Source organism: Schistocerca americana, chromosome 3 (genome assembly GCF_021461395.2).
Source record: "Schistocerca americana isolate TAMUIC-IGC-003095 chromosome 3, iqSchAmer2.1, whole genome shotgun sequence".
Lineage (NCBI taxonomy): Eukaryota > Metazoa > Arthropoda > Insecta > Orthoptera > Acrididae > Schistocerca > Schistocerca americana.
In genome coordinates, this window is record NC_060121.1 from 971,253,285 (window position 1) to 971,268,130 (window position 14,846).

General features: G+C 37.6%; 1 protein-coding gene across 1 annotated transcript in view; it reads left to right on the forward strand.

The window, feature by feature from the left end:
• The window catches only part of LOC124605251 (mediator of RNA polymerase II transcription subunit 1-like), a 206,499-nt gene that overhangs the window by 124,164 nt on the left and 67,489 nt on the right, over positions 1 to 14,846 (forward strand). Inside the window, exon 10 of the mRNA XM_047136808.1 lies at positions 5,712 to 6,216. Coding sequence (XP_046992764.1) covers positions 5,712 to 6,216 — 505 coding nt within the window. The remainder of the gene's footprint in view (positions 1 to 5,711; positions 6,217 to 14,846) is intronic.

Below are 14,846 nucleotides of genomic sequence, written 5' to 3' on the forward strand. Positions count from 1 at the left end.
AGAGCTATTTGTTTTTTATTAAGTTGCAGTTTTTTTATAAAAAGTTGTTTACACGACTTCAAACAAAAAATATTATATATAAATTAACATTCTCAGACTCAACAAATTTGAGTGTCATAGACCCCAGAATCTACTAGAATGAAGGTTGTGTTTCCTAATTTTGTTTCATTGATTTCCTTTTCTTTTGTTGTGATGCCGCACTCCTCAATTTTTAATCTATTAAGTTGCCATAAAACGAATATTCATCCACAGTTTTCATATGCACTTTTCATAAATTTATAAGCTGCTGCTTCTCTGTTTTCCTACTTTGAGAATTACATTATTCTTTACAGAATTATGATTAGAGATACTTCACCTAATACGTGACACTCAGGGCATTATATCTCAAAACTGTATTCAAATACAGTAGAGTCCCATTAATCTGAACTAATTGGGACTGGACCTTGTTTGGATTACCGATTTGTTCGGATTAGCCAGAATTATGGCGATGAGTTTCTAGATTGAAGTATACCAAGCAGATAAGTAGGTGCACCATGGTAACAAATGGAAACAAGTGTAGGAACAATGGCTCACTCTCACTCTCTGCCCTTGTTTTGTGTATTGTTGAGACCTTTGTAGTGCCTGAGGTCAGTGCACTGCAGTTGGCTCGCAAAGTGCTTGGTTATGTTAGTTATTGATCACTGGCATGTGGAACAGTTGTATTTGTTCAGGTGCAGTGGTGTATGTATTTTCGTCATGAGTAAATGGAAACATACAACGTTAACTCTCAAAGAAAAATTGAATGCTTTGAAGTGGATAGACAATGGTGAGAATATATCTCAACTGGCAATGGAACTGGGTGTTGGTAAAGCATCCATTTGTGATTGGAAGAAGAACCAAGCGATGTTTGAAAAGCCCTGTGCAACGTCTTCGAGAAAAACACTCGAAATTCAGCTGACTTTGGAACAGTCCCAGTACGATAAAGTGGTTGAAGCTCTTTTCCTCTGGTTTACACAGGAAAGATAAGGGGAACTCCTTTGAGTGGAGCACTGGTTCAGGAGAAGACTGTTTACCTGAACAAGTTGATGACTCTTTTAGTGCAAGTACGGGTTGGTTGGACAGATTCAAGAAACGTCATGGATTCCATCAGCTAACAATTACTGGAGAGAAGATTTCTTCTGATCGTGATGCAGCTAAGGAATACTTGGGTGAGTTTGAAAAAATGATAAGAGAGGGAAAGTACTCTCACCATCAAATTTATAACGCTGACAAGACTGGCCTTAATTTTAGGGCATTGCCAACAAAAAGCCTGGCATCAAAAGCAGAAGACCATGCTTCTGGTTTTAAAATGTGCAAAGTCAGTGAGAATTTATTAGCGTGCAGCAGCACTGCTGGTAATCACAAGCTGCCTTTAATGCTGATCGACAAATTTGCTAGGCCCAGAGCTTTTAAAAACTGCAACATAAACTCCATGCCCGTATACTATCACAACCAGAAAAAAGCATGGATGGTCGGTAAGCTGTTCAAAGAGGTTTCACAGCCGATTTGTTCCCTCTGTTTGATGGTCTTCTAAGGAAAATCATTTGTCTCCCCATGCAATCCTTTTGATTGATAACATGCTGTCTCACCCCAGCACTGAGGAATTATGTGATGGAGAAATTGTGGCGAAGTTTTTGTCGCCGAATGTTACACCACTTCTACAGCTTGTGGACCAGGGCATACTGCAAACATTAAAACTGATTTACGGAAAACAATTTTTATGAATGTTTATCCAAGATGATAGCATTCCTGTAGTGGACAAAATAAAAAAAGACCAATGTGAAGGATGTTGTTTATTGGGCCTCTGAGGTATGGCATGGCAGAATATTTCAGAAAATACTCTGAGAAAATCGTGGAGAAAATGGTGAACATCTCTTGAATTTCAGGACAACCTAGTTGAAAATGAAGAGCAAAATCTACTACAAATGATACAGACAATCCCAGGATGTGAAGAAGAAAGTGAAGGAGACGTAGATGAGTGGCCTGGCAGCTGATGGGGCATGTTTGGAGAACCTTACTGACTCTGATTTAGTTGCTGCTGTGACTCAAGACCAGGAAGAAGTGGACTGCTGTGAAGTAAGTGACAATGAGCCTGAAAGCGACAAAGGAGAGCTGGTGCCAAACAGTGACGCAGCAGAAGCCCTTGACCTCACGCTATGTTATTTGGAGCAACAGCCCACTGCTACACCTGCTGATTTGATGATTATGAGACGATGGCACAACTATGCGTCATATAACAGACTGTCTTCATTACATAATGACTTTTTGTCATCTAAAAAGTAGGGATAAAATGTCCGCTGTATTTTAGTAAGTTTGACAGCTTTTCTTTTATTGTTATGCATTGTTTAAACCTAATGTTTTCTTGCCAATTTTTCTAATACATGTTTACTGTACTGTGTAAATTAAAATTGTGTGTATGTACAGCAGTTTACCGTGCAGTTTTCCCTACTTAGACTAACAGATTAGATTAGATTAATACTAGTTCCATGGATCATGAATACGATATTTCGTAATGATGTGGAACGAGTCGAATTTTCCAATACATGACATAATTAGGTTAATTTAACAACATACTTAAGTTAATATAACAACTTTATTTTTTTGTGTTTTTTGTTTTTCTTTATTTTTTTTATTTTTTTTTATTTTTATTTTTTTCTTAATTTATATCTAAAAATTCCTCTATGGAGTAGAAGGAGTTGTCATTCAGAAATTCTTTTAATTTCTTCTTAAATACTTGTTGGTTATCTGTCAGACTTTTGATACTATTTGGTAAGTGACCAATGACTTTAGTGCCAGTATAATTCACCCCTTTCTGTGCCAAAGTTATATTTAATCTTGAATAGTGAAGATCGTCCTTTCTCCTAGTATTGTAGTTATGCACACTGCTATTACTTTTGAATTGGGTTTGGTTGTTAATAACAAATTTCATAAGAGAGTATATATACTGAGAAGCTACTGTGAATATCCCTAGATCCTTAAATAAATGTCTGCAGGATGATCTTGGGTGGACTCCAGCTATTATTCTGATTACACACTTTTGTGCAATAAATACTTTATTCCTCAGTGATGAATTACCCCAAAATATGATGCCATATGAAAGCAGTGAGTGAAAATAGGCATAGTAAGCTAATTTACTAAGATGTTTATCACCAAAATTTGCAATGACCCTTATTGCATAAGTAGCTGAACTCAGACGTTTCAGCAGATCATCAATGTGTTTCTTCCAATTTAATCTCTCATCAATGGACATACCTAAAAATTTGGAATATTCTACCTTAGCTATATGCTTCTGATTAAGGTCTATATTTATTAATGGCGTCATACCATTCACTGTACGGAACTGTATGTACTGTGTCTTATCAAAATTCAGTGAGAGTCCGTTTACAAGGAACCACTTAGTAATTTTCTGAAAGACAGTATTGACAATTTCATCAGTTAATTCTTGTTTCTCAGGTGTGATTACTATACTTGTATCATCAGCGAAGAGAACTAACTTTGCCTCTTCATGAATATAGAATGGCAAGTCATTAATATATAATAAGAACAACAAAGGACCCAAGACTGACCCTTGTGGAACCCCATTCTTGATAGTTCCCCAGTTTGAGGAATGTGCTGATCTTTGCATGTTACGAGAACTACTTATTTCAACTTTCTGCACTCTTCCAGTTAGGTACGAATTAAACCATTTGTGCACTGTCCCACTCATGCCACAATACTTGAGCTTGTCTAGCAGAATTTCATGATTTACACAATCAAAAGCCTTTGAGAGATCACAAAAAATCCCAATGGGTAGTGTTCGGTTATTCAGATCATTCAAAATTTGACTGGTGAAAGCATATATGGCATTTTCTGTTGAAAAACCTTTCTGGAAACCAAACTGACATTTTGTTAGTACTTCATTTTTACAGATATGTGAAGCTACTCTTGAATACATTACTTTCTCAAAAATTTTGGATAAAGCTGTTAGAAGGGAGATTGGACGGTAATTGTTGACATCAGATCTATCCCCCTTTTTATGCAAAGGTATAACAATAGCATATTTCAGTCTATCAGGGAAAATGCCCTGTTCCAGAGAGCTATTACACAGGTGGCTGAGAATCTTACTTATCTGTTGAGAACAAGCTTTTAGTATTTTGCTGGAAATGCCATCTATTCCATGTGAGTTTTTGCTTTTAAGCAAGTTTATTATTTTTCCTAATTTCAGAGGGAGAAGTGGGTGAGATTTCAATTGTATCAAATTGCATAGGTATGGCCTCTTCCATTAACAGCCTTGCATCTTCTAATGAACACCTGGATCCTACTATATCCACAACATTTAGAAAATGATTATTAAAAATATTTTCAACTTCTGACTTTGTTCGTAAAGTTTTCATTCAATTTGATGGTAATACTGTCTTCCTCTGCTCTTGGTTGACCTGTTTCTCTTTTAATAATATTCCAAATTGTTTTAATTTTATTATCAGAGTTGCTGATTTCAGACATGATACACATACTCCTGGATTTTTTAATAACTTTTCTTAATATAACACAGTAGTTTTTATAATTTTTGATAGTTTCTGGGTCACTACTCTTTCTTGCTGTCAGATACATTTCCCTTTTCCGGTTACAAGATATTTTTATACCCTTAGTAAGCCATGGTTTGTTGCAAGGTTTCTTCCGAGTATATTTAACTATTTTCTTGGGGAAGCAGTTTTCAAATGCATTTACAAAAATGTCATGAAATAAATTATATTTTAAATTGGCATCAGGTTCACGGTACACCTCATCCCAGTCTAACTGCTGTAGGCTTTCCCTGAAATTTGCAATTGTTAAATTGTTGACTGAACGTACTACTTTGGAGGACTGTTTAGTATTGCTGAATGGAGCTATGTCATATATTGTAACAGTTTTCATGTTTGGATTAACGGGACTCTGCTGTAATCTTTGAAAGTGACATTCCATATGATTCTCCTTGTCTGTAGTAATCGATAAACTTCAGCATGCTTTCTTTGGAGTCAGCAGGCATTATTGTATATAATCACCTTAAAGAATAACCTCAGGACACTACTCAATGAAACACATGGGCCCCAGCTACCTGTCATCTGCTAAACAATGCATCTGAATCTGGGAAGCAATGCAGTATGACGCACACTCTCCGATTTAAAGAAAAAATTAAGAAAACATGCATTCACACAGTTGCGCTATTGGAAATGTAAGTGCACCCACACAGTTGAATAGAAAAAAATTGTCATGCAGACCTACCTTTATCGATATCCAGTGCAGTGGACTGCTCCATTCTAACTGTCAAAACTAGCTCTGCTAAGAGTAACCTACAACTTATACATTGGTGGAAAGGTTGTACACAATGCTGGTGACTACTTTGAAGCCCAGTAAAACTTTGACACATGTATCTATTTTGTCAGTTGTAAATAATAGTTGCCATTATTAAAGTTACAACCATTTTACAAATCTATGTGACTATGTTCACTGAATGAAGAATATGTAATTTTCACAAGATGCATAATTTTTGTCTATATTAATTTCAAAATAATAATGGATTGATGGAATTGTTTCATTTACAGTGTGTTTATTTTTCCTTCATAATAGCAAGTTGATTGTTATAAGATTGTGTCTGTGATTTGCACACAGTTGTATCTGTCTCAATTATTGTAGCATATGTTGTTCTTTGATAGTGTATTCTGTAAATGCTGTAGGAGCCTGTCCATCCCAGTGACAATGCGTTCATTGCTCCGATCTTGGCACCAGCAAGCAATGAGAGGATGTGGAGGACCCAATGAGTGTGGAACACCAGCGGGAAATCAAGGAGGCCCTGGTTCAGGAGGTGGTCGTGGGCCTCCTGGCTTTGATGGTGGTCCACCAATCATAAAGACAGAACCAGACGGTGGACAGTCAGGTTGTGGTGGTGGCATACCAGGACCTGGAGGTGCAGATGGAGGGTGGCCTGCTGGTGTTGGTGGTCCGGGCAGGAGGCGTGCCTTACCTCCTCATAAAACATCTCCCTGGCACAGAGGTCTATCTGATGCTGATATTGGTTCCACTGGTGCAGATAGTTCTGCTAGTGACTCAGATTCATCTACATCGGATACACAAGACCATGGTGCGTCGGACCGCCAGGGATCAGATTTTACAGATGCAGAAATGTTTGATGTGCCAGAGGTTGAAGCCGTGAAACCTCGGAAAAGCAAGAAAGATAGAAAGGTATGCACACACCAAACCATTTTAAATAACTATACATTATTAGAACTATCATTTTTCACTGGAGACATTATTTTGGCATTGCACTCTGACTGGATAAAGAGCCTTTCATGGGTATTTTTTCTCTATATGTTCTCTCCAGATGGACATTCCATTTCAAAGGCCTTGAATATTTACTTGGTCTCCTGTTTATCATATCTAATCCTGTTTGCCTTTATGAAGGCTGTATTTGCTTTCATTCTTCTACAAAATATAATTGCTTGCACTTGCTCGGTAGTAAAGATCCAGCATTCTTTTTGTTTGTGTTTATTGGGGAAGCCATCATTTTGTAGTGTATCATTAATGCCCCTCCAACGCTTTATTTTTCAGTATTTTGGTAGATATTACACATCTGAAATTGGATTTTGTCAATTTTTATTCAATGTCTCGGATGTTGATTATTTTGGATCCTATACATCTGAAGCCTTTCACTTGGTCTATTGTTCCACTGTTAACTTAGCTGTTAATGTTTTTGGCTTTGCTCCCATAAATGACATTACTGGTCTTTTGTGAGAATAAATGTCTCATTGTATTCTCTTCATACTTTAGTTTGTGAATTCTTAACACACTGACTGCCATGGAAGTCACTGGTTCAAATACAGGTGCACTGTGAGGCTGCATGTGCCATTGGTGGATGTTGCTACTGCACACTGCTAAAATCTTGGGACTTGCGAGTTGTGTCACACACACACACACACACACACACACACACACACACACCTGCGCATTTACACTGTGCTTGCTGCACACACAGTACCGGCAAGATTCAGGTGGGCTGGGGTGGAGATTGAGCCAGGTGAGGATTGGGTAGGAGAGAGAGTCAGGGAGAAGGAGTAGCGGTTAGGGAGAGGTAATTAGCAGCTCAGAGAAGGCAGCACATGTGTGGGATAAAAGTAGGTGGGGGAGGGGTAGCAGATGTGTGGGCTAGGCATGCGACACGTGGGCAAGTGAGTTAAGACACACGATCAAGGTGGCATGGATGTGGATTGGGAGAGGGTAAATTGTTGGGTAGAGCGTGGGGGCAGTGGTGTAGCAGAGATTAAGGACTGGAGGTTTACAGACACAACACACTGCTGAACACAACATTGTCGAGTTCAATGGCTGCTTTGGATACTTGCCTGTAGCACCACCTTTTCTCAACTATACAGATGAGAATTACCTTTTCAATACATCCTTTGCTCCCATAATCCTCCTGGCTTCAATCTCTACCAACTCTCAGCCTCCCCTTACCCTCTACCCCACAGTTTTCTCTTCCTCTTACTCTCCCAATTTGTGCCACATCACCTTCACCGTGTGCTTCGGTGCCCACATGTTGTGTGCCTAGCCTGTGCACCTGCCACCCATCCCTTCCACACCGCTATCCTGCACTGGTGATGCCCTCCAAGTCATTACCTACCTGTCACCAACCCCTCCTCCTGTTTCTCACCTCTTTCTCCATCTACCCACCCCACCACACTCGGAACAAACCCTAGCCCAGCCCACCTGCCAAGATGCAATCTCGGTATTTAATGTCCAGCTGGAAAAATGTTAGTGCAGAGGGGTGGGGGGTGTACTCCAGCTCATCAAAGGACTGGTTCCAAAAGCATGCTACCGAGCGAGGTGGCGCAGTGGTTAGCACACTGGACTCGCATTCGGGAGGACGACGGTTCAATCCCGTCTCCGGCCATCCTGATTTAGGTTTTCCGTGATTTCCCTAAATCGTTTCAGGCAAATGCCGGGATGGTTCCTTTGAAAGGGCACGGCCGATTTCGTTCCCCATCCTTCCCTAACCCGAGCTTGCGCTCCGTCTCTAATGACCTCGTTGTCGACGGGACGTTAAACACCACTAACCTAACCTAACCAAAAGCATGCTAAGTTTTCTGTTTATGACTCAATACTTACGCTGTTTGATGATAGGTCTCCTTTACTCTGAAATTATTTACAGGTTATTTTTGTTCCAAGAAAGCAACTGGAACTAGATCATATGGTTATTAAGGGAACTGCACCTCCAAAGAAAACAGTCAAGATCTGGGAAATTGTTGCAGTTCATATTCGGGTCAATCCATATGAAGTGGTCCAATGATGGTTGGTTGACCATTTTTAAATATTTTAAGTTTTTATATGTGATTGCCCTATATTTGAGAAGTTCAAAACAGATTTTTAAAATAATTTATCTTGCACCTTTACTGGATGGCAGCCATTTTTATTTGTAGGCGCGTGACAGTTTTTCAGTCTGGAGACATTAGCGAAAATTTGAAAGTTACAACATTGCAGTTGACGTGATTGTTTTTAGAAAAGTGTCCTCTACAACATTATCTACTACACAAAATACCTAATTCAAGAATAACCAGTCAAAATGACCTCCAAAGTTAGGTATCCAAATGTCCAAAGGTCCACTTTTTAAGCCCAAAAATAACAAACAAGGAGTGATTTGTGAGAGTCTATTTTTTTCCTATACTTAGATATCATACACTACTAACCTCATGTAGAGCAAGAACACTTACGAATATTTCCTTAATTTTTTCTTTTTGGAAATTTTCATTTTTTGTAAAGTTTGGGGTTAGTTATCTCAGGTGGGACTGAATATAAAAATATGATTTTTGCACAGTTTGTACACCTGTATGATAGCAATGTACTGTAAAAATTTCAACATTGGTATCTGACTGTGAACAAAGATATGATTTTTTTTTTTTTTAATGATGAAATAATTCACCTTACAACTGACCTTATGGCTGTTGCCCATTTAAATGGTTTATTGTTTCATTGTAATAAAATTTGATTGTGACATATATTTAGTTAACACTATCACCCAATATTCATTTAGTTTATTTATTTTTAATAATGCAATGTTAAACAATTGGAGCTTTCGCTTTTGTTATATGGTAATAAAAATGTCCATTTACGTCTAGGTTTATTGTCAGTAAAGAAGTATGTTATTGTTGGGTGTGTTATTGTAAAAGTACATTATTGCTGGATGTGGCATTGTTGTAGTCAGTCTGTTCTGAAACCTCTGTTAGAGTGGTTGCACATACTTCATCGAGAGTGGGAATGTGTTATGTGCTTTGTTTTGTGTGTAATTTGTAATTAATTTTGAGAGATTAACTGGAATGCAATAACATGGATGAACAGTGCTCTGTTGGACAGATAGCAAATGAATTGTGTAACAAAACAATTTACAGTTCAGTATAAAAAAACTTGAAAAATTTCAATGACTTTTTTTTGATTTCTAGTAAGTTCTTGTGTAACACCGGTGTGTGAGTATCATGAGAAGAAATATATTCTGAAGTGCAACTACATTTTTGGAAGAAAGTGCTGTGATCCACTTAAAGTTCACAAAAAGCTTATTTCTAAGGTTTGAGGGAAATAAAACTTAAACATTTGTCCTTGTTATGTGAGAGTGAAACAGCTTCCCAAATGAAACGTTATGAGAGTCCTGGAAATTCCCTGTGCCGAAATTGTTACTCAAAAATATTTGTTGTGAATCCAGAACCAGAATCGTGTAACCTTGTTAATGACATTTATATTCCTAATGAGGAAACTGTTGGCATATTGGATTTTGCTTGTTCTAAGCTAGACGTATCTCCTGCTTTGAAAATAATAAAATTAAGTAGCAGAAAAAGAAAAACAGCTGTTGAAAATAAGATACAACAAATTTCAGACAAAATTAGAAAAGACTTAGTAATACAGATACCAACATTATTTCTAAAGAAGAAGAAATCCTACCACCAGCATCATCTGACGCTGAATATTGGAGCTTAATAGAGAAATTAAAAATAAAATGTTCAGTGATGTCTAAAGAGGAAAAAGTTAAAATTTTAAGTTTGCTGCTTGACTCATGGTCAAGAGAAAAAATAGTTCATGAATTCAGCAGTTCTCACCGTTTGGTTAAACTAACCTGAAAATTAGTGAAAGAGCAAGGCATTCTTCCAGTTTTAGGAAAGAAGAAACAATTAAAAAGATCCAGCAGTTTTTTGAAGATGATGAAAACAGTAGAATGTGCCCAGGTTGCAAAGATAACAAAAGAGTTATTATAAATGGAGTTAAAGTAACAAAGTAGAAACAACTAGTGCTTTCAAATTTAAATGAACTATGTAACTGGAAAGAGTTACTAGATTTAATGGTCTGTGACACTAACAGTTATGACTGCATGATGATTTTGTGTAGTAAATGCTCTGGTAAGGAAACCGTTATTGAATTGTTTCACGGATGTGATGAGGAAATGCCAGACAGTATTACCTTCAAACAGTGGGCCACAACTGACAGGGCAGAAATGATAACAGTGGTTAAATCTCTGGAAGAGTACTTGGAATCTTTAATTGATAACTTACAAAAACTCAAAAGTCTCCACTATGTTTCTAAAATCCATAGTAAGTTTTTGAAGGACAAAAACAACTTCATGAAACTGAATGCATAGTGCTAGCTGATTTTACAGAAAAATTTACATTTGTGATTCAGGATGCAATACAAGGGTACCACTGGGTCAATGACCAGGCAACAGTGCATCCATTTATTTTCTACTTTAAAAATGAGAAAGATGAAATTTGCAATTCTTCAATTTGCGTTCTAAGCAACTACTTGGAACACAAAACTTTGGCTGTACATGTGTTTCAAAAGTATGTAATAAATTACATAAAAGAAAATTTTCCCAAGGTTGAGAAGCTGATATACTTTTCAGATGGAAGTGGTGGTTAGTATAAGAACAAAAAGAATTTTTCAAATCTGTGCAACCACAAAGTAGAATTTGGGTTGGAGGCTGAATGGCACTTTTGTCATGGTAAAAATGCATGTGATGGAGTAGGAGGTACAACAAAACAGGCCAAATTCTCACTGTGAAACATCTTTATATGAGATTTTCCATTAATCATTCAAATTCTCACTGTAAAGGACATGTATGTCTTTTGCAAGGATAATATTAAAGGCATTAGGGCCTACCTATTTTCTGATCAAGAAGGAGGAAGTGGTTCTGCATATGAAAACAACACTTCAAACCAGGTTTGAAAACTGTGTAGGAATAAAAGGAAGAAGACATTTCCACAAATTTCTTGGCATTGCAGGAAAATTAATTTTATGCTATGTAACCTCAGAAACCAGAATTTATGAGGATCATTGTGTCCGTAAAATTAAATCACTGTCTTTAACGTTGAATCACATAGTGGCATGTGTGTGATGGACAGTGGTGGCTTGCAGAGGTTGAAAGAATGAGTTTGGAAAACAGTGATTGTTTTGTGCATTTTTACTACCCTGCTGGCCCAAGAACATCATTCAAGAAATTTACTAGTGACAAAGTTTGGATACCAATGAAAAATGTTTTAAGGAAACTTTTAGTGTTTGAACTTACCACAGCAACTGGGAGGTCTTATTCTATATCATAGAAAATATCTGAAGAAATCAGTGTTCTTAACATTCGCCACCAGGTTTAGGAACAGTCGCATCTTGAAGATGTTAATTGAAAATATTTATTTTAAGATGTCAAAATAATATAAATGTTAATTTCAGTGATGTTTCCACTTTTTGTATATAATTCAGTACCTTACTTCTACAGTAATTGATTATATCCCGCCAATATCACACATGAATAGGCAACAGCCATAAGATCAGTTGTAGACTAATGTGAATTATTTCCTCATTTTAAAAAATTCATATCTTTGTTCACAGTCAGATATCAATTTTTACAATACATTGCTATCATATAGGTGTACAAACTGTGCAAAAATCGTATTTTTATATTCAGTCCCACCTAAGATAACTAACCCCAAAATTCACAAAAAATGAAAATTTTCAAAGAGTAAAAATTAAGGAAACATTTGTAAGTGTTCTTGCTCTATATGAGGCTAATAGTGTATGATATCTAACTATAGGAAAAAAATATAGACTCTCATAAATCACTCCTTGTTTGTTATTTTTGAGCCTTAAAAGTGGATTTTTGAAAATTTGGGTACCAAACTTTGGAGGTCATTTTGACTGGTTATTTTTGAATTTAGGGTATTTTGTGTAATAGACAATGTTGTAGAGGACACTTTTCTAAAAACAATCATGACAATTTCAATGTTGTAACTTAACCCAGTGCAGAGATATTCATATTTTTGTTAACGTCTCTAATCTGAAACATCGTCGCATGCTTACAAACGAAAATGGCCGCCATTCAGTAAAGGTGAAAGGTAAAATATTTTTAAAAACTATTTTGAACTTCTTAATTAAAATATTTAAAAATGGTCAAGCAACCAACTTAATTTTTATTGGACCACTTCGTTTTAATTTATCCGGAAACTTGAAAGTGAAGTCTTCAATCACTTCATAAAGCTTGTGTGAGTCTGTTTTAATCTCATGGGTTCAAACAGCAGATACACCATGTGTGTCAATTCCTACAGGCTGTCTAAAGATGCAGAAATCAGCATATTTTCATAATATAAATTGAAAAAGTACAAAACATCTTGTAACATACGTATATAAATTGGATAAAGCCTACTATGGATAAGACATGATTGCCATTATTGAGCTTGAAATCATTACCAAGTATTGTTATACAGTATCTGATCAAAAGTATTCGATCACTTATTAGTGGACATTAATATAGGCTGTGTCCACCCTTCACCTTTATGATGGCTTGAACACTGTTGGGAATACTTTACATGAGATGTCTGATTGTCTGTGCAGGAATTGCAGCTCATTCTTCCTCAAGAGGTGAAACCAGTGAAGGTAGTGATGTTGGACATTTGGGTCTGGAGCGAACTCAACATTCTAATTCATCCCAAAAGAGTTCCATCGGGTTCACGTTCGGACTCTGAATAGGCCAGTCCATAGACAACTGCCTCACAGATGCTTCATGAGAGCATGCATTGCCATGGTGATAGAATCAATAGTCGTCTCAGAACAGTGCCTCTACTGTATGCAGGATACAGTGCTGAAAAATGTGTCTGTATCCTTCGCCGTTTAGTGTTTTCTCGAGTACAATAAGGAGAACACACCCTAACCACAAAAAAGTCACCTATATTGTAACACCACCGCCTCCGCACTTCACTGTTGGCATTACACATAATGGCATTCACCAAACTCAAACCCTTCTGCTGGATTGTCACTGGGTAGAGTGTGATTCATCACTCCAAAATCAGCCATCTATTGCCCAGAGGCATCTCTCTGTACACCATCTCGAGTGTCGCTTAGCATTGAATACAGAAATGTGTAACTTATGAGGAGCTGCTCCACAATTGTACCCCATTCTTTGTAACTCCTTACACTCAGTCATTGTGCTAGCTGGACTGCTGGCAGCATTTTAGAAATTGTGAGTGATATTTTTTGCAATTCTTTATAATCACTCTCCACTACGAATGACAGCCCCTGTCCATCCGTACTTGAGGTCTGCTTGGTCTTGGGTCAGCTGTGGTTAACATAACCCACATATTGTTGTAATAAGATCCACATGCAGTCCATACAGTTTGTTGAGACTGCTGGACAGCATACTCTAGAAATATTCAAAACATCAACCACAGTCAAATTGGACGTCTCTAGAAGGTTTCAGATGCACCTGATCGATGTGTTACTCAGGTGACATCCAATGACTAGTCCACACTCGAAGTCACTGAGCTCTCCTCACAGACCCATTCAGCTGCTCCTGCTTTTCTACAGACAACACAATACTCTCATACTCCTTGTATATTGAGGGGTCTGCATTTCATGACATCTAGTGGTGAATTCCGCATTAGATAGGGATGTCTAGGTACTTTCATCAGATAGTGTCCCAGTGGAAAAATGCTCCTATCAGAGCACAAAAGGATGAATATGCTCCTTTTTAAAAGTGTCTGACTGAAAAGTGGGATACCACCTGCCTTATCTTACCTTTCTCAGCACCTCTTTTTAACATGCAACTTATCTCACACTCCCAGAAGCTCCCCTAACTTTAACCAACTCACACCCACTACTCCATCACATAAGTTGCTCATACCCATCCACTTCCACTTGCCCATTCTCAATCTCTCATACCGCCCACGGCCACAGTCTCCTTCATTCTGTCCTCCTCCTCCTCCTCCTCCTACTACTACTACTACTACTACTACTGTCTCTTCTCACTGTCACTGTCTTCCACTTGCTCTCTCTTACTGCTACTATCTCATTCACTTTATTGCAATGCTGCTGTCTCTTCTCTGTGTTAATATCTCTCTATTTGTCATTGTCAGTTTCATAGACTCCGTCTCTTAGTATCACTAGATCTCACCCACATCCATTTTCGCCATATCTTTATTCCTTTCCCAGTGGCACTCTCTCCTTTACTCGTTCCCAGCACTGTTCTGTCACTGTCAACTGTGATTCACTGCTAATGTGCCCCCTCTTTCTCTCACACTGCCATTGTCTCCTTCACTCTTTCTATATCACAACTACTGTCTGCTATCTTCCTGCATTAATTGCTTTTCCATCTCTTTCCCACTGACATTGTCTCCCCCCCCCCCCCCCCCCTCTCTCTTATTTTCATATGCTAAAATTTTTGGGAATATTTTTAAAGATGCTGAGGAAGGTAGAATGAGACAGTTAGTATCTCACTTTACAGTTGAATACTTTTAAAAAGGAGCATGTTTGCCTTGTTTTGTGTATTCCAATAGGTGCATTTTTCTCTGAATCCTTTC